Source organism: Nicotiana tabacum, chromosome 17 (assembly GCF_000715075.1).
Source record: "Nicotiana tabacum cultivar K326 chromosome 17, ASM71507v2, whole genome shotgun sequence".
NCBI classification, from domain to species: domain Eukaryota; kingdom Viridiplantae; phylum Streptophyta; class Magnoliopsida; order Solanales; family Solanaceae; genus Nicotiana; species Nicotiana tabacum.
This window is the reverse complement of record NC_134096.1, coordinates 22498181-22519673: the sequence shown is the minus strand read 5'-3', so window position 1 is coordinate 22519673 and position 21493 is coordinate 22498181. Positions and strand designations below refer to the sequence as shown.

The 21493-nt window shown below is 34.9% G+C and overlaps 1 protein-coding gene across 6 annotated transcripts; it reads left to right on the top strand.

Moving 5' to 3' along the window:
* Positions 1-12011: 12011 nt before the first annotated feature.
* LOC107775185 (SNF1-related protein kinase regulatory subunit beta-3-like) lies at positions 12012-18793 on the top strand. Of its 6 annotated transcripts, none has more exons than XM_075234108.1 (5): positions 12072-12272; positions 12365-12497; positions 14129-14201; positions 17941-18042; positions 18119-18793. In XM_075234108.1, the coding sequence occupies exons 4-5, from the start codon at positions 18004-18006 to the stop codon at positions 18428-18430; spliced, it is 351 nt and encodes a 116-aa protein (XP_075090209.1). In that variant the 5' UTR covers positions 12072-12272; positions 12365-12497; positions 14129-14201; positions 17941-18003; the 3' UTR covers positions 18431-18793. The 6 variants fall into 6 exon arrangements, with proteins under 6 accessions (XP_075090204.1, XP_075090206.1, XP_075090209.1 ...); XM_075234106.1 differs by having other exon boundaries at positions 14118-14201; XM_075234103.1 differs by lacking the exon at positions 14129-14201 and having other exon boundaries at positions 12012-12163.
* The last annotated feature ends 2700 nt before the right edge of the window (positions 18794-21493 follow it).

The following is a 21493-nucleotide window of genomic DNA, read 5'->3' as shown; positions in this document are numbered from 1 at the left end:
CGTTTAAATTACTAAGTATAAATTGTTCTGTTATTGAGTGATGTTGTTAGTAATGTATTAGTGGTTGAATATTTTATGTGCTTGTTAATGACATATTATTGTTAGGAAGGGTCTGAGATTATGAATTTCCTTTGGTTATCAAAATTAGAGTTTTGTAATGATTCCAATGAACATGTGATGACCCATCTCTGTTGTTAAGACTTAAGAAAATCCTAATAACTCTAAACCTGTCATGATATTTGGTTTCTTTTTTATTTCCTTGATGTTTCCATTAAGTATTGACATTCTTGCCTTAAGTATTATATGTATTTGTAGTAGCTCATCTAATAAACTAGACTTAAACAAATATGTATATGTTTTAGTGATAAGATGAGGTTGTCATTTGGCTTGGGATGCTAGTTTATGACATCTAAAATTATCCTATCCTTTAGCATATTTCTATAATTTTGTGAACTCTTTACAGGCCATTGACTCTCTGATGAGTTTATGGTTGTTTGATCACACTATACAAGCATGATTTGAGAAGACTACATGCCTTTACCATCTTTTGTGCATTTTGAAGTTCATCACATGCTTGATCTAAGTTATGGGGTTTGTGCAAGTTTTGATATTCTATTTGTTAAGCTACGATGCTAAAACCAAGTTTCACTATGCCTGAAATCCTATACTTGACACGTTTGACAAATTTCTCTAATATGATAATACCCCTACCCCTTTCTGGAATCCATGTAGTGACATTGTTAGCTTCATGATGATAACACTCTCATTTTAGAATTAATATGACTCAATGCTAAATGTCTCATGTATATGTGATTCTGCACTCATTCGATTCTTTGATAATTTATGGTTCCCTTCCATAACCATGTATATGTCTATGTTGTCCTTAGAACTTCACTGAGTCTACATGAATGAACCAAACCTAGCTTGTGAACTTTAATTGAACCTTCCTTTGCTATTGTTTGAGTATAACATCATGCTTTATTTTTCAAATGGATTAGAATAAAGTTGAAAGCTCTTGGAAAGAAATAATCATGTCCTGAACCTTAGAGTAAACAAGACTGTTAGCTTAAGATTCTGTTGGAGGATTAATCTGAGTTATAAATCTGTAATCATGTTAATACCCTTTAAAAGTCCTAATTATATTTATTAGTTTGTATTTCTGTTAACATTCTTAGAAGTTCTGAATGAAGATATAAATTTGTGACCTTGTTAATAGCTTTTAGAAGTTTTAACTGTAGTTGTTAATCTATAATTCTGTTAATACTATTTAGAAGTTATAATGGTAGTTGTTAATGGTACCTCTGTCAGTACCTTTTAACAAACTCAATTGATGTGGTCAACCTATACCTCTGTTAATATTCTTTAGAGGTTTTTGTTGGAACTGTTAACTTGTATATATGCTAGAAGTTAAGACTTAAGGTATTGAAAGAATGTGTCCATGTCCAGAACTTCATATGTTTAAGCCATGCACTTACTTCATTCTTGAGATGTAGGACCTAAGTGTTTGAGTTCCTAACAATAACTTGATGGTGCCTTTTGTCTCTATGTGTGAAGCTGATTCTTCTGAGCATGCCCACATATCATGTATATTGGATCATGTACCTTTGTTAGATTGTGCTTTAATCATGATGATTGGGTTTTCTTCTGATCCTATAAGTATTTTGTATTAACTGTTATGAAAATGTACATACATCTTTGTGGTATGGTGTCACTATGATATTGAGATTTATATTAAAATGCTTCATTGGAACTTAAACCTGTAGGGAAGAATAAATGTGAGTAGTAAGGGGTATTTGGGATTAGTGTTTAGCCCTTGGTCGAGCTACTCTCCCTGGCACATGCACTGCCCTAGGCCTTGAGACCCTTGGGAACTTTGAAGTATCAGGGGTCCAAAGAGAGCTTTGACCATGAACGGAGCTCTACCCTTAGCCTCTAATCTATTGACATATATTACTCCCTTTAGGTTTAGTGTTTAATGACAACGAAAGGATTCAATGTAAATCACTTTTCCATATGTGACCCCACACTAGTATAACCTCTTATGATGCTCAAGTACTGTTAGTTTGTTATATTTTTGTTCAAGTCATTTACTTGTATATTTCATGCATGACTGCAAAATAAAGAATATTATATCTAATGACCTTCTTTTCTTTTTTTAACATGTATTATAATTAGGCATGCCGAGTTCCCAAAGAACTGAGGCCCAAGTCCTGCCCCTGCACATTTGGGAGGTCTGAAGTCAGTTGTTGTCTGTTTCTACTATATGCTGGGCATGCCTCTTTTAGGCCCAAAACCAGAGTTCATCTTTTCCCTTTACTACTTTATTGCTTTACTTCTTTATTTCCTCACTGCTTTACTGCATCTTGTTGTATTTATTCCTCACATGTATACAACTATTACCATATTAGATTAAATGCTTTATTTTACCTCTTTGAATCATGTAGACAATCTAGGCAAGCCCTAAAAGATATATCATTAAAAAGTATTAGACTTAGTAATAGATAGCCTTAATTCATTAATTACACATTATTTATACTAATCTTTACTAACTTTATGAAGTCTTTTGGGAACAAAATACCTTTAGCAAACACGATAATCCTCTCTTTTCAAAAACCTAAAGTGGAATCTAAAACTGGTCTTTTAAACTGCACTTCTCCAAAAAATTAAATAAATGTCGTCGCCCAGTTTAAAGGGACTTCTAGCAATTTTCTTCAAAGAAATGAATTTGAGAACCAAGGTATATCTTAACTTATTCCTTCAAAATATTTTTACTATAGTTACACAATTAGCCATAATCATTTAAAATATTTAATACTCAATCCCATCCCATATGTTTTATAAACACAAACTTTATGTGCGAAATCCTAAATTGTTTCAATCATGTGTATATACAAAATTATCTCCAAAGCTTCTCTAAACCTATATCCTTTAAAACCACAAAACCTATTTTCAAGTATTAAGTCTTTGCAAATGGATATATAGTATGCCACCTCGCTAATACTAGTTTAAGCGTAATACAAATAACTAACCCTTTAAACCTAGTCTAAGTCCTATGGAGCTACCTTAGGTAGATTTTAAGGGGTGTCTAACACCTTCCCCTTAGAAGAACAATAACCCTTACCCAAAATCTAAATAGTTAGCAAACCAATAAAAAATATGGCTTTAGTAACAGGTACCCTAGTATACCTTTAAATATTAGGTGGTGACTCTCTTTCATCAAAAACAGAGAAATCACAAGTTGAATCTTATTTTGACTAGTGTAAATAATGGTGCAAAAACGATGTGTAGTCTTTGTGGGTGTGTTACGTATTCACAAGGGTAGTTGTGCGATCGTGTAGAGGAGTTCGAGGTCCAGGTTCACGTGTTTTGCGTTCTCGTTGGTGTGTCCGCAATCGAGTAGGAGAGTTAGGTGGAGCTTTACGATTGCGAGGGTCTTTATGCGGTCGCGTAAGAGGAAGGTCTGGTTGGGATAAAATTGTGCTTCGCGGTCGCATCTGAGGTTCCGTGATCGCGTAGTCGTGGCTATCAGTGAATCATGATCTCATAGGTAGTGACCGCGATCGCGATGATGAAATAGCTGGCAGTGGTATATTTTGTCCGGAATTTTGAGAATTGCCCATTTTTCACATCTTTGAATATCGGAGAACGAGCGGAGGAGAATTTTAAGAGAGATTTCACTACTATTTTGGAGGTAAGTAATCTATACTTGGATTTGTACATACATCTTGATTCCCCGTGAATTTTTACACCTAAAACAAGAAATTTTAAAGTGAATTTTAGATTTTTGTCTACAACTTAAGAGAGTAAAAATTGAGGTTTTGCGCATCAATTGGGACTTGTATTTGAAATCTAATTAAATATATGTACTCATGGTAAACGGGATCTATCCCTAGACTCGAATTTTGGTTATGTGGGCCCGAGTTGACTTTTGACTTTTTGTAAGTGATTAAAGATTGAAGCTTTATTGTTTGAAATTTATTCTTATGATGTTATTTGACATTATTAAGTATTATTTAACTAGATTCGAGCCAGTTGGATATGATTTCTAAAGGAACGATGGTGTTGGAGAGTTAATATGGCTTGCTAAGGTAAGTGTCTTGCCGAATCTTAGTTTGAGGGAATAACCCTTAGGATTGACCTTGTTTTCTTAATTAAAATATATGAAAAGTGATGTATATGCGAGGTGACGAGCGTATATATGGGTGCTATGTATTATTCATGACCGATCTAGACTTTAGGGTTTTATTATGCCTTGTTTGGTTTTGTGCCTTCCATGATTTATGTTTTAATCAATTGTATGACTACGCGAACTTATTCTTTCATGCTAGTAATCATGTTTAGGATTACTATATTTTAATTGATCAAGATGGGCTATTTATGAAATTGTTGATATACTTGATTTAGCCAAAATCATGCTTATATCTTGAGCACACATCCGCACCTTTATTTTTATTATGTTCTTATGCACCTTATAGATTAATTATGAGCATACTGATCCTTAGAGATGAAATGTTATTTCAGATTTTCTATGATTATAACACATTTGGGCATGTCGTGCGGATGGATTTGGATATGGCACTAGGTTTCTACTATGCGGTTATTGTGATATTGTTATTACGATGACACGAGATTTTTGTCATGTATTATGGTGATATTATTATTGATATAGCACAAAGGTATTTTCTGTACAACATGTGAATATGAATTCATCCCTATAGGGTCGCTCTCTCATGTTTCCCTTTTGATAGCGTATGCGCATGTTGTGTGAAATTGGTGTATTTCTTGTTGATTCTGATAGTGAATGCGATATGGTGAGTCATCATCATAAAGGTGTAAGCTTTGACCATTCAAGTGAATTCTTTATGTCATATCATGAATACTATATACTTTTTACGTTGTATTCTAACACGCTACTTGATGCCTTTGTTATATATTTTGTTATTGTTAGACGAGATAGAACTATCCATGTTGAGTTGATAGCTCTTGCTATAATTTTTAGTAACATTGTATCTCCTTTTCATAATCGTGTTGTGTAAAATTATGAATTGTACAGGTTTATTTAATTAGTAGGTATAATATGACTTGAACATTGTCATTACTTCATCAAGGTTAGTTTTGATACATACTAATTACACATTGTTCCGTACTTATACTATACTTCTACATATTTTTGTGTAAATTCGGGCGTTGGCGTTAATGGGTATCAGGAGGGTGCCTAGTAGCTGACATCGGAGACTTGAGGTAGTGGTGCATGATCGTATGCAGACCCTTGGAGTCCCATTCCCTCTTTATCATACTGTTATTTTACATTTCATAAAGTATTGTATTTTTGAGAGATTCAGTTGTATCTTGTTTTAGAGCTCACGACTCTGTACTACCAGATTTGGGGATGTATTGCCATAGTATTTATGTACTTATTGTTATTGGAGGACTTATTCTGCTTACTAATCTATCTAAATTATATTATATCTTGTTGAGTTTAGTTTGATCTATGTTTGGATGTTGGCTTACCTAACATTGGGGTTATGTGCCATTACGATCTTTGGTGAAATTTTGGATTGTAACAGTTGGTTTAGTATCGTTACATGGCTCTAAATATATCCTTATATCTATATTTACATATATATAAATAATTCAATTCATGAAAATAAAATTCTAGATACATCGCTAAGCGAGTATCTAATATCAGCGTGTCGCATAAGAAACATTTTCCTTAGTCTAAATATGAATTATTTGATCTGGCAATATAAGAATGGCAGTTGTTATGGGTATGACCTACTATGTCGAAGGTCTATCTTTCCTTATGAAGCTTAAGACTTTCTCCCTTCATATGGTATTCATCTTTGCTAGTGTAACACATTCACATTTATTTCTCGTAATGTTCTCATCACATCTGATTATCTAAAAGTAGCAAGGTGGTAGTTGCAACTTGTCGGATTCATATACCTTGTCTGATTCATAGACATTTATGTGAGTCTTGCTAGATTTTATTCATCGTGGTCGTCGCCATGACATGCCATCTTTGCATTATAAATCAGTCGGAACGTGGCTTAGATACATTTTTGCTAATGTGTCCTTGTTTATCTTGTTAGTGCAACTTCCTATTATCACCGAAATCTTTCTAGCAACATCTATATGACTTCATCCCCTCCTATTCCATAGGGCGAGTCCTTAATGTCTGACTGTCAATTTTACTTTGTTACCATCTTCTTCTCACTTCGAGGTCAATTGTGACCTCGTGTCTTGCATTTCAAAAAAAAAAACTGTTGCTGCTTAAGCATTGAGCCTCGAGCTTTCTCATCCTGCCGAGAACTCCAATCATGTGCAAAGTTGATAGGAAAGGAGTAGCATTCTTGCCTTAAGCTGATCACAATATAAGAAGCAAAGAAGGGAGGTTTCCTAATATGTCATATAGCCTCCTAAGTATTTGATGTGGCACACTACATATCCATACATAGGACTCTACAAGATATGACTCTCATGACTCCGTAGGACCTCTAAACCTTGTTGCTTTGGTACCAACTTGCACGCCCTGAAATTGGTGTGGGATGTGATAGCTCTCAATCTACCTTAACCGTCAAACAAGCATTGTTCTATCTAAATGTACATAATAATATGGTTATTAGTAACCCAACTATGTGTATGTCTTATATTAAAACCATATGAAAATAGCTAATTACAGTATAGTAAAATAGTATCTAAAAATCTAAACCATTCAACGACAGTCATAAGCCTCTGCAGACGGAAACTAAAGCAATGTCTTCCATGCATTCCACACTGAAATAATATAATATCTAAATGATTGAAAAACTTAAGATGAACTACCGCCGGGAGGAATCAACAGAGTCATCTACTGGATCCACAGAAAGCCAAGAATCTAGTCACGAGTTTCGTTACCTGCACAGTAAATGCTTGTTACATGATGTGGCATGCCCAAACGGGCTAAGTATCTCCAATGGTACAGTAAATCTTATTTACCACCCCTAAGTGGAGAAAAAACTATTCTAGACTAAAAGATTTAATAAGGATATAATTAACATAACTTGAGCAAATCAATACGTTAACACTGAAGTTTGAAAGGTGAATTGTAATATGAAATCTAAAAGCTAAACTGTAACATGAACTATGAAAGGTGAACCGTAATATGAAATCTAAAAGCTAAATTGTAACATGAATTCTGAAAGCTGAATTGTAGCATAAAATCTGAAATATGAACTGTAACATAAATCTAAGTTGTTCTAACAACTGAATATAACTCACTTACTTTTCTTGAAAACATTATCTATCAAACAATGGTGAATGTGAGTGTGAAGATAACTGACCGAATCTCCCGGCCCTTGCGAATTTTACACTCGGGAGGTTGACCACTTCTCTCAAACACATAAATCTGAACAAATAATGACACCTAAAAGTGTGAAGCTGGCACATTCCTCTACACTGACAGCTTTTACACATGGGGAGATTGGCCACTTCTCTCAAATACATAAATCTGACTCTAAATGTGGAATACCTGCGAGTGCGGGATAGCTAGCTCTGGCAACCACGACATTCACACCCACTAAGCCCTCCCCAATAAGACGGCTAGACCAACTCATGTACACTAGGCCCTCATGGACAGAGTGTCCACTAGACCAACTTATGCATACTAGGCCCTCGTGGATAGAGTATTCACTAGAGAATTTTCCCTTTCCATATGTATTACATATATCAAATATAAGCTGAATCTAAATAAATGTAAGCAATTGCATAACAATAGTCAAATCAAACAAGAGATTCAATTCTTCTGATATTTTGAGCTAGCTGAGTTATTATGCAAAAATAATAAAGCGTTGTTATTGCGTGTGTTCACCATGTTTCTGCCAATCGAGATAATGTACGAGTTAAGCAATATCTTAGATTCAAGCTCTGTCTAGAATAAGGAGAAAGAAAAAAATATTTCTATAATGTCCATATAGCCTTCCCGATATAAGTATGGTGCACAACACACTCATAAAGAAAACTCTATTAGACACGATTCTATAGACATCCTAGGATTCGATTTAGAACCTAGCTCTGATACCAAATTTATCACGATCCAAAATTTATGTGACCGGAACTCGACATATTACTCGACCCGAGCAAACCAAACCCATGTATAAACCTTGTCTTATTTGCATGCAGAAGTCTTTCCAAACATAAATATTTTAAACAATAAAATCCATGCATTAAATTTAACCATTAAAATAATTTTTCTCATTAAAAAAAAAGACATAAAGGTAATTGTTCTTTTATATGTGCCATATGAGTTACCATAACTTACAACCCAAAAGGATAAATAACTCCTATCTATGGAATCTCTATGACACCGAATAAAAATAGTCGACCGAGACAGGCCCCATTGACCCAAAAGTATAAAGTAAATAGTACTACGATAGTAAGAGTGGAGACTCACCAAAAATATCAACTAGAGATGTGGAGTTGTTCTATACTTGGGGCTCACACTATTTAGAACCGGTACCTGAAAACAGAAACGAAAATTTGTCCAAAGGGCCTAAGCTCCACATACCTGGTATGAATCATGAACCGTTTTCTCAAGAAGTGAGACAAGATAAGAAAAGAAGATCAAGAGATCTGCAAAGCATTGATATAATAAGGAAACATTTATACCAATTCATAAGTTAAACAAGGAAATAAAATAATTCTGTAAAACATATTTTTAAGTCATTTCCTTTAGCATTGAAGTTCAACCAAAATCATGTAAGATTTTACCTTTAACGGGAGTATGATACCGATACCGACATAATAGAAACAATATTAGGTGATCAACCTAACCATAAGTATTTGACCTTACTTGTCCGAGCGACTTTCCGTAGTACCATACAAGTCTACTTAACCTTATTACATTTAGTAATTATCATTTTCCCACAAAATAGGGGACTTTATCTCACAAACCTCATCTTAACCTTGGAATATATCCCTACATCGGTACGTTTAATTTCATGCTAATGAATTCAAGATTCGAACCAATTTCGGTGGTCTCTACTAGTAGCTCCTAAAAAATTTGCCTTTTCTAAAATAGATTCATATCTTAAAGCCTTAAAAAAATCTCGTTTAGATAAAATTATGGTATTCATAACCGCTCTAACCATTTGAACAAAAAACAAATAAAAGCCTTTCTCATTTTCATGTTAAAAGTAATTAGCAAAATAAAAGTTTATCTTTTAGTTTAACAAGTGTTACTCTAACATATAAAGATATCTCAAAAATATTACACTTTATATTTTCAATCAAAAGTCATGTCAATGGCACTTAAATAATTAAAATGCAAGGAATGGTACAATCCCAGCATGCTCATCCCCATAAGCTAGGATCATAACTAGAATTAAGTCCCAAACTATTTTACGACATGACGATATTGGAGGAAGACTCCATAAAGTATCGGGTTTCAACCTACCTCAATATGTTCCCAACTTAACCAGGTTGACTGCGCATGCTTGTAGTGGTTCATGCCACATAGGTTTCAAGGATGAAAGGTTTGAACATGGGAAATCATTTCCTGGAGATGGTAATGGTAATTTTTCTATTGGCAGGCATAATTGGAACATGAAATTTAAGGATGCTACCTCTGCTGCTCAAGAAGCGGCTGAGTTTGAAGAACATGCAAGCCTAACTGCCAGAGCTATTGTAGGACTTTCAAGGCAATATTGTGTTGATGATGGTGGTTCATGCCATTTAGGTTTCAAGGATGAAAGCTTGGAACATGGACAATCACTTCCTGGAGATGGTAATGGTAATTTTTCTATTGGCAGGCAGAATTGACGCATGCTTGTATATATAAAAAATGAGCTGGGTAGCCTACACAGGTTGACTACGCATGCTTGTATAGCCCACACATCTTAAGCCTTTCTCTTTTTCTAACATGTTGTTTTGCCTACGCAACCTGCATAGGCTACGTACGAAGATTATGCAGATCCGTTGGGATCCCTTCCTCCCTTTTTTTCTGAACCATTCAAATTGGGACCTTCAATCCTTCTTACCTTCATGCCCAAGTATTGTAATGATCTTGTTACTCTCGTGTGGGCCCACATATACTTTAAAATCTCATTAATTATTCTCCTAAGCTTATATTAAGCTTGATTAAAAAGATACTGGGGCTTTACACCATGTTTGGAAGTAGTAATTTAATTTAATCATGTTCAAAATTCACCTTTGGTGTTAGGAGAAACCTTGGACGACTTGGGGTTGAGAGGAAAGGTTTTGTCTTCGAAAAATAGGACTGATTTCTCTCTCCCTGTTCCACTTTTATATCAAGACTAGGGCTGCTTGTATTTTGGCTCGCGCGCTACATTTCTGTGCTTGAGCGCAAATCTGTGCCGCATTCCCTGAAGATGCTATTTGATAAATTACGTATCTCCAAATGACGAACGATTTGATGTTCTGAAAACTAGACTAAAAAATCATTCATTTGATATATAGCTCCTAACTCGATTCATTATACATTAGGATCTATGATTGTTTGAACTTAGGTCACGTGTAGCTAAAGTTATTTTCATATCTTAAACAATTCCCATTTATTCCCAACTACTTCTAACCTCTTCTAAACATATATACAACCTTCCAAATTTAAGATTTAGGTACCTTCACCGCTTTTCGACTATCTCTATGCACAACTTAGAGCGTGAGTAAGGACGTAACAGGTAGAAAAAATAAAAAACCGGCATATTAAACTTCCTTTATAACATGTTTGGTCGAACTTCTAAAATTAGCTTATCTTTAAAATTGCTTTAGTCAAAAGTGTTTTTAAAAAAAGTGCTATTGGTGAGATGTAATTTGTGTTTAGCAAATCAATTTGAAAAATACTTTGAGCAACAATTAGTGTTTGGCCAACCTTTTAAAAGAGTTTCTAAGGCCTCATTTGTTTGTACTTAATGAAGGTTTGAATCTAAATTATTCAGATCTCAGACATTAAGTGCGTTTGTTTTTAAAGTCTAAATCTTAAATCATTTAGATCTTAATCATTAATTTTTTTTTCTTCATAACCAATTAATGGGTCTTAATAGGTATGTATGATTAAGATCTATAATAAAGATTTAATTTTATTAAGATGCTATCATTCACATTTAATCGCCGCCACCGCCTACCATTATCAACTATTACCATGTCACCCACCACCACCATACTCAACCACCACCACCACTACCTCCTCAATCATAGCCGATACCGTTATCGACAACCATCACCTAGAATCCCTACTACCCCTACCACCATCTAGAATCCCTACTACCCCTTCCACCATCATTCTCAACCACAACCACAAACTCATCCACCTCAACTACCACAACTAACCACCTCATCACTATCAACAATCATCTGTCCACCATTATAAACTACCACCACCTTCCTCAATCACAACCACAACCACCACCCACCATTATTAATTATTACCACGTACCACCAACATTCTCTACTATAATCGCTATCACTGCCAATTACCACTAGCTACTACTTAGAACCATCACCATCAACCAAAATTACCACCACCATTGCCTCTAGTCAGCATTTACAAGCACCACTGTTAGCCATCACCATCACTAACTACCATATTTTAAAAAATATATATATTATTGATAGAATATTAGATTAATTAGTATTTTCTTTGAATTTTATATTTATTAATTTTCAAATAAAGACAAATTTTATACATTCAAATGTTAAAAAACAAACAGTCTCAATCATTTAGTATTCAGATCTTAATATATATCTTATTATTTACACTCCTATTTTTTTTTATAAAGTTAGATTCAGATCTCTTAATCTTAATGAACATCTTGATATTCAAATGTGTATTCAGATTCAGACGTCTTAATCTTAATAAATCAAATGAGGCCTAAGTGTATTTTCTCAAAAGTATTTTTCAATAAATATATTTTTAGGGAGAAACTATATTTTGACCTTTTGATTCAACTCAAAAATATTTATTTTTTCTTCTAAAAGCTACCAAACAAACTTTTAACTTTGGAAGAAAGCAAACTAAAAAAAGACCAAAAGCATTTGACCAAACATGCTACTATTAATTTATCGGAGAAAATCACTGTGGGGGATTCATAACATTCTTTCCTTGAACACAGTTCATTTGGAAATTTTAAAAATTTGATTCTTTAGATTCTGTGGCGGAATTTTCTAAGTAAGAAATTGTCATTCCTCTTCATTTCCTTCATACTATAATCGTTTCTTTTCTCTCTCTGTGCGTTTCAGACTCTTTTTTTCTCCTCTTTCCTTTTATCCTAACTCAGGTGAAGAATTGTTCCTTTCTTGCTATGGTTTTACAAAATTCTTGATTGGGTTTAATTTTAATTTGTTGTCTTGACAGTAATTTTTCTTGCAGATTGTTTTGTGGCTCTGCCGAGATTCATTTACCATTTGATTGTTATTCTTTGGCATTATTTTTTCCAAGACGAGGGCTTTCAGGGAAAGTTGTAAACTGATCACTGAAAAGTGCCAAAGGACGGCTAAATTAGGTATGTGTTTAACCTGTTATAGCAGGTTACTGTTTATTTTAGGTTACCAATTAATATTGCTATTAAAAGAGTTACCTGGGATCACTTTTATGTGCTCTGATTGTATACATATTTTTGTCAATGCATAAAACTTAGACTCTTTATTAATACTCAGTTCTATGGAGTAAACCATAAATGCCCGGAGAATCTTGAATTACATACTAATATGGATGCTTGTATTGCATAATCTATAAGCGGCATGTTTAGTTTGCAAGAACTTCTCCATTGTTTATTTCGATTATTGAATATTGTAAGCTTTCCTTTTGTGAGACCCATTTTCAATTTCTGTAAGTTATGAGCTTTTAGTTCTGACAAATTTGCTTGATTTCCTGGTTCCTTAGAGAACCCGTGGTTCAATCAATCAATTGCCTACAATTTAATCCTTCATTAGTTGGGGTTTGCAATATGAATCCTGTATTTCTGTTCGTTCTGGTTTATATAGGGCACATTTCCCTCCATGAGCACGCCCATTTAATGTTCGCAGGATTTGTTAAAGTTTTTATAGTGATTGGTAGAATCACCATAAAAACGCCACTAAATCAAGCACCAGCGATTCTGTATCCAGGAGAATCTTGGCTAGTGTCCCCAGATCTCTTATACCGTAGGTACTTAGGTGGGTTGCCCTTAAATTGAAGTGACGAGGTTGGAAGAAAGAAGTAGGACGCCTTTTGACTAAAGCTTGGACTCGTATTCTAGTGTGAGTCTTGGAAGTAGCTAAAGGTGGGAAATCAACATGATTACCTTTAAACGGACGCTCTTTTTAATGACTCTTCTTAGGGAGTAGGATCTGTTACGTAAGAGCCAAAGATAGATAGCAAAGAAATATTTTATTTCTGAAAGAAGCATTGTTGTTACCTCTATCGTTTAGGTAGACTGATAGATCTTGGAAAAAAATATGGTGGAAAGTCCGACGCATAGACTATGTGTAACGTGAATCCCCCTTTTTACCGTACAAAGGACTCTCACCCCGTCAACTTACAGCAAACCTCTTCCTTTATCGGGGATTTGGGCAGAATATGCAAGACTCACATAGGCGAAGTTAATTCTCTTGTTGAGGCTTTAAATATGCATTTAATTTTAGATCATTCATCAGAAGTTGGGTTGATCAGATTCTAATTCAAATAAAGCTCTTTGTCGACATAATCTTTCTGGACTTATTAAAGCTGGTGTGAAGCTGCTATCAAGCTGTTATGACTATTCTGGTGAGCTTGGTTTTAGTCTACCATCTGTTTGAAACACTTTTGGAATGATAACATGTGTCTTAAATAGCAGTTGGGCTAAGATGTCTGTAATGGAATCTTGGGGCCACCTGGTGTTCTGTATGGTAGATAAATTTATTGTAACGCCTAAAGTGGAGAACAGAACTACTGTAACAATAGTAGTTACTAGCATGGTCAGGAAATGAAAGTGGTTTCCACGCTTCAGGATCTCCCTATAACCACTTGTCATTATTAGTAAGATGTGTCTAATGAGCAGTGTGGCCTTTGAGACGTGTACGCATATTGCTTTGCATGAATAAGGTGCATCAGTAGCTACTTGAATATAAATATGGGTGATAGCCTGCAAATTTTGCATTTCAAGGGGAGTTCCAGTTTTTCATGGGAGATCAAGATTCAAGATGTTTCATGAGCAACCCTTTTGCTGAACCATCCACTTCCTTGTAAGGTGAATTCATTAAACTGCGATTTGCTGTTTTCTCCTTTGAGCTGTAGCTCAGGTATATGTCTAGTACATTTATGTCTTGCCATGAAAAAGGAAAATGAGCGTTCAAAATACTTTCTCAACATAAAAGCTCCAGTATCTTGTCCATATAACAACCAAACCTTATTTTGTTAGTGTCAACTATATTGAACATTTCATGGTAACAGAAAAGGATTATTCTCCCACCAGTTGGACGTAATCATTGATCATTTAATTTAGCATGCATGATCATGTAGATCAGGATCTGATTTCTGAATTGGAAAAAAGCACCTGGTTGCATCTATTCATGCTTGTTTGTGCATCCAGGCACCCACATCTGTGCTTTGGGGCTTGCATTTTCAAGCAGATGAACCTATTGTTTTCGCAGAAACTTATTTTTTACAGTTTAAAATTAATGACAAAATTCTTGCATGCACTTATCTAGATTTAGGAGTACAGTAAAAAGTAGATTATTTCTCACAGTTGCCTTATCCTTGTAGTCATTTCTTTTTTGCTGCTCCCTGTGTACCTTCTTTTCCTTCTCTTATTTTTTTACTTTTCCCAGATGTAGTCCACTTTCAAATTGGCGCCGCTCATATTTATAATCTTTGAACCTCTGAATTTAGAATAAGCATAAAAAAATATCTATCAAGTTAAGAATGCTAATATAAGGAGGGAAAATACAAACTTAACGTACCGAACAGTAGTTCAGGAAACAATTGGTAATGGTTTTACCTAGTGTGTTTGTAGGTGTTTTCTTTAATTCTTCCAATTCTAGAGATGGACATAAAAAGAAATAGGGTGAAGGGAGTGAAATTGTTAATACTTTACCAATTTCAGTTAGGCGAGGTAATTGAATCATGAAATATGAATGCATTGGTTTCACTAGTACATGGTCCAATTGTTGCGAAGCTTTCTGATTGATGTGAGAATATTTTGAAGTATATTTTGCTGCATGTTTTTAGGCATTTCTTGAGTACACAAATGGGACTATGGGGGAGAGGTGCAAAAGCTAGAGTTGTTAAAATGAAAAGAAGTAGGGTTTGGGTTGAGAACATTTAGCTTATATACTGCATACATGCAATTCTATGTAAATATACTTCTTGTTATTGTATTTCAATAGGTTATTCTATAAACCCTTGTATGTACTTAAAACTGTTGAACTTTGTGCCTGAGTCTTAGTATGTATATTTAGAGGCCATGATACTTTTCTGTGGCGTAGCAATCCACCATGAAGTCAAGATGGGTTAGTTCATGTTTTTAATTCTATCATCCTGCATCTTTTGAGTATAGTAAGGAAACTATTGTATTTATTTGCTACGGTACAATTAGCACCCATACATTGCCCATTCATCAAAATCAAATTAACTTGCTTATTGCAGCTTTGACCATAGCAACCTTTTGCATTTCACATCAATCAAGTTTTACTTGAAGATTGGTCTCGAAATTTGATATATTGAAAATGAAAATGAAAATGGTTTAAGGAGGAAGATTAACAGGAAATGTATCAGTTGAGTGTAATATTACTATTCATAGCATTCCTTTTGCAACTCTAGTTTCCTTAGCACTATTTCCTGTTGTAGGACTGCTCCTCCACGATCATTTTTTGTTCAGATCTTGACATGGTTGAGGCCTTTGTTTAGTGGTGAGAGGAATAGAAACGGTGCAGTTGTGATTTTTGTAAACATTATTGTTAGCAAGCCTGTTAATGTATAGGTGGTGATGGTACTTTTCTCACTGGGAGCTCAGTCAGGCTTGGCTTGGTCCTGTAAACAGAGCCAACCTCGGGTCTGGCTTCCCTGGATCTGCTAGCTTAATTCTAGCAGCAGATGTCACCATCTAATGACAAAAGATGGTGCCATCGCCGAGAGCAATAACAAGGTCAGATGGGTGAAACTCATCTATTTTACTGCTAGATTGCGAACAAACATGTTGTGAGGTCTCATCTTATTTATCTAGTATAAATTGGAGTACCAAAAAGTTGGGCAGGTAGGGTCAATAAAGGGCAGCCCCGTGCATAAAGCATCCCGCGTTCACGCAGAGTCCGGGAAGGGCCGCACTCCAAGGAGTGTAATGTAGGCAGCCTACCTTAACGCAAGTATCAATGGCTGCTCGAACCTGTGACCTATAGGGTCAATGATACATCTTAATTGAGCACAAGCTAGTAGCATTGGCTAATCTTTATATAACCTGGAATAAAAAGTTTGCTCCAATTTATGTGATGTAATAAGTATCTGCATATTTCGATTAAGTCTATATAAGATAGTGTTAACTGTGACTAAGAAATAATCCATGTCATAATTTATAGGTAGAAGTAGACTCATCCTCTTTTCTTTTGTTTTAATTTTCTTTTGAGAGCTGGGCAAGAGGGAGGACCTCTTATGAGGGCATCATATTTGAAGTTAATACTTACGGTTTTCACATGAATTCGTTTTCTTTTTTCTCATCCTAGAAAATAAAAATTGAAGCACATACACTTCCCAATATTTCAAGAAAATAAGTTTAAAGATCTTTACATTCATTGAAGTGCTTAACAGGAACTAGTTGTAGCTGAGGTCGTGCACAAAATGAATTTATTGAGGTTGCTTATTTATTAATAGAAATAAACAATTCTATCCTATTTTGTTTGCTTTTCTTTTTCTTTTTCTTTTTCTTTTCGGTTTCTTTCTTTTTGTTTTTTTATCAGAGAATTGCTAGCTGGCTCCCAAGGAGTTGGAGAGAGTTTGGCTTGATTTTAGAGCCTTTGGATTTACTATTTGATCCTTGATCATTAAAGCAGAACCTTCGGTTAAGAACAATATGTTTCGAGGAGGTGACGTTTAGTTTGTCTCTAGGTCAATACCCTTAATTTTTGGCCAACCCCCATCTTTGAAGATTTCTCATTTCTTTAAGATCGCAAAGTTAGAAGCTAGTAGTTCCCCGGGCTCTGATTTTTGGCTAACTTTAGGTGCATCTTCTGGAATAGTGGAATTTAGATTGGGCTGAAGGATATAGCATTTGAAAGGAAACATCTACAGATTGAAGACGGACGGACTGAGTCCTTGAAGGAACTAATGGATAAGTGTCAGATGAAAGGAACTCAAAAGGCAAATTTGAGGGGGTTAATAGTTTGCCTTTTTCTTCCATTGAACATCTTAAATTTTATTCCTTAATCCTTATTCTCTCTCTCTCTCTCTCCTTCCCTCCGTCAGATGAAAGGAACTCAAAAGGCAAATTTGAGGGGGTTAATAGTTTTCCTTTTTCTTCCATTGAACATCTTAAATTTTATTCCTTAATCCTTGTTATTTTGCTCTCTCTCTCTCTCTGTGCATGCATGCCATCTTGGTACATACGTTAAGGTGACGGAGATACTTGGATCTGTGTATAGACAGTGGTGAACGTTTGACCTCTTTAATTGAAAGATTACTGAATTTGGCCATTGTCTTCCATCTCACGTGCCATATATATCTTACATTATTTTCCTACTATATTACACTTAAATTTTGTATTTCTTATCAGTTTCTGTTTAGGATATTTGTATTTTGATTATCTCGGTGTTTGATCTATTTGGCGGATGTCGTTTACCATTTGTTAAGCTTATTTTATTAGAACTTGGATTTTTCCAAGCTTTTTAAGTGTTACTCCTGCATTGATAATTGAGAAAAGATACCTAAATAGCTCATGATTTAAGAGTTCAAAATATGCTTGATTCCCTTGATGACAGTAGAACATGTGACATATTCAGGTTGACTTACTAAGGAAAGTTTTGTCGGCTCAAAACATCTTATTAGCTAGTCCTAGAAGCACCATGAACATGAATCACCCTCATCCATATGGTGAAGATCAAGTAAGTTTTAGATTCTTGTAACTTATGGTAGTGCCAATTTTTTAAGACAGCGCCTAAATATAAGTTATGAACACAGGATGAAGCCACTGTCATGGGCTTTGAAGTTGCAAGATCACCTGATGCAAGTTACAACAATGTGTATCCTGGGCATGAAGATGTAGGGAGGGAACCACCGGCGGTACCGCCACATCTGCATCACACCTTGCTAAACCACCCAACAACAAGAGATCAATCCACATCCCTCCCGTTGCCACAGAACGTGGTGCTAAACCATCTCTATATTGAGAACAGAGAAGCCACGAGGTCAGTTGTAGCACTTGGTGTAACACATCGTTTTCGCTCAAAATATGTTACGGTCATGCTTTACAAGCCCGTTCAAAGAAGGTGAGCTAGCATGTCGAACATGCCTGAATGTATACACCATCTTTGGCTTGTACTCTGATGGAAAACAGTAGACGTAAATACACAGCAGTCTGCAGTGGAGAATGTTTATTTCTTCCCGGGACTTGAATAATTGTAGTTAGATGTTCGATGGTTTTAAAAAGTTTACATGTATTATGGCAAAAAGTTAGTGATGTCCCTGTTAGTTTGGCTTAGCAATTATGTAACATTGTGCGGTTATTGGACTAGCGCATTAATCTTGATGAGTGTAAAGCATCTGCTTAGAATTAGGAATTTGGGAAGTTTACATGTAATATGGCAAGAAGTTACTAGTGTCCCTATTAGGTTGGCTTACGATTCTGCTTGTGAAGTTATTGGAGTAAGGCATTCGATGTTGATGAGTGTGAAAATCTGTGAGACATCTGCTTATGTTAAGTTGATATAATAACAAGCAACTCTCCGTATCAAGCTTCATATGATAACCTCAAAGATAGAATAATAACCTGTTATAAATAAATTATTATATTGTACCAATGGTGTACAAATTCCTTGAACCCCTACACCTGTCCTTGGTAAGTGTTTCCTTGATATTCTCACAAAAATTGCACCGTATTGCTTTTGTAAGGCCACTTTTTAAAATTTGTCCATTTTTCAAAAAGTTTTCCAAATACAGCATTCCACTTGCAAAACTCATTGCAGGTAAAAGACCATACAATTTCCTTAAAGGTAGAATTTTTGATTTTGTGTCGTCAAGATCCATCTCCTGGTTGACAAGCCAGAATAGTCAGTAGAAATCAGATCGAGGAACAAAAGACGAGTACAGAAATACAATGCTGAAGCTACCTAAAGAGATTAAATGATACTTTTAGGGATAGAGTTTTGAGAATGTGGATTTTGAAAAATCAAATGAAGTTTAACATAGCATAAATATAGTTAAGAATAAAATATGTATACTAGTATCAAGCAATAGCATGTGATCTGAACATAGAGACAAACGTAACAACATATACAATGTTATAAAATTACAGAAAACAAAGTGAAATAAGAGAAATGTACGGAGAGAGAAAACTCCAAAGCTTTTTGATGTCTTACAATGGTAAGATGATTGACGTCCAAATCCACTCCTCAAAGAGTAAGTGTATACGGCCACATAATTTACTCAACTATGAGTCGGGGTCGAATCTCACAGGGAACAATATGTAGGCGATTAGGCAAGTAAGGAAATTATCGCTTATTATGCTAAACCAAACATTAATAGGGGTTTTAAGAAAATATTATAACTATTGTGAAAATGTAATCTAACATAGAAAGAAAGTAAAATGATTAATAGCTACAACTTTGGATATAAGGGGAAGTACACTCCAGTAACGATCTAATATTTTTTACAATTTTACAAATATAAGTGAGTTTAAACAAGACATCCTAAATGAATTATCCCTAAAACAATTAAGAGGATAAGTACGCTGGAATGTGGCTACAAGTAGTTCAATCCTATCCCTAGGTAAAATTTATAAAATGAGGGTTAACGCCTCAAGTTCTTGTTAATTAATATTTCCCACTCCCGAGTTTGCCTTTTCCAAGAATTACTTCGAAGTTAATGGGCGAGCCCTAGGGTTAGCTAATCCCTTTGAAAAAATTAAAGAACAAGAATATTTAAAGAAATAATAACTCAATTCATAATTAATAAAAATCATTCACTACATGAGCATAACAAGAGATTTAATCCAAACTTTCACAATGAGTATTTCCATAAACAAGTTTCAAGTATTGGAATAAATACTACACATTTAAAATTGAAGAAATGAGTAAAAAGGATAAGAAAATCTCATCCAAAGTCTTCAAATCTTCAATTTCCAAGTGTGGGTGCAAGAACCCTAGATTCAATGCTTGTATTTCAGTCAAGAATGCCAAATATGTGCCAAAGATGAGCTAGGTCGAGTTTTTGTGGGTTTAGGATCAAGAAAATATGAAATGGCAAATTTGCCCAGAACTGAAGCCTGTTGGCCGCGTGCGAGGTCTTGTGAGAAATTGGCATTCCGCAGAAGCGGACTTTGAAACACATAAGCGCTTATGCAGATGCGGTCAACAAGCGTAGAGGCGACTCCATAGATGCAGAGGAACTTGCGCAGGTGCGATGCCTGTATAGATGTTTCCCTTTCCGCAGATGCGATAGGTATCCCACAAATATAAGACTACTGGATAAATTTTGCACTTCTTCAACTATTTTTGCTTAATTCCACTTCATTTGATCTTAACTCTCTTCACGACTATTTTACCTGAAAATCTAGAAATACACACCATAAATAACCTCATATTATAATTAAAAGATACAAAAACTAGAGCAAATGAACTATATTAAGTGGTAAATCACCACTTATCATATTTCTTTTTACAAAAATTGACATCTTCTACTCATGGAACGTCTAGAGTTTTCAAGAATCATCTCAAGAGCTCAAATGAGGATTTTTTTTAGGGTTTTTTCTAGATTATTTTACACCTTTAAACTTACATGCATAGATTATTGTGATTATATGTGTAAAAAAATGTTAGAACTTATGGGATTGTGATAAGAATCCATAAGTTTCTAACCTTAATTGGTGGTTGTTGTAGAAAATGAGAAATGATTTAATTGATGAAATTAGATGGTTGAGAGTTTGTAACATCTGAGGGGCTCAGACACTGTTCAAATTTGCAATCAGTGGTTCGCTTTTGCAAACATCGCAATTGAGAACAAGAGTTCGCAATTGCGATACCTACAGCTGGGTAAAAGATTTAGATTTCAGGACTTAGCTTATTTTACATCATTTTTGAAACCTAGACCCCATAGAAGCAATTTTTGGAAGGAAACTCTTCCCAACTTCATAGGTTAACAACTTTAACTTATTTTTATTTCACTATCAAATCTACGATTTCATAAAGTAGAAATAGTGGTTTTGGGTAAGAATTAGGAATTTTATAAAATTGAGATTTAGACCTCAAATCGGGGTCGGGTTTCGAAACAAATCAGATATTCGGATTCGGGGTGAATGGGTAATCGCTATTTGGTCTTAATTTTGAATTTTGGCCACGT

Bases quoted from the DNA above. Each gene is read 5' to 3' on its own strand.
- LOC107775185 (XM_075234103.1), top strand. From the start codon at position 18,004: ATGAACATGAATCACCCTCATCCATATGGTGAAGATCAA. The intron at 18,043-18,118 runs GTAAGTTTTAGA...TTATGAACACAG, and splicing joins ATCCATATGGTGAAGATCAA to GATGAAGCCACTGTCATGGG.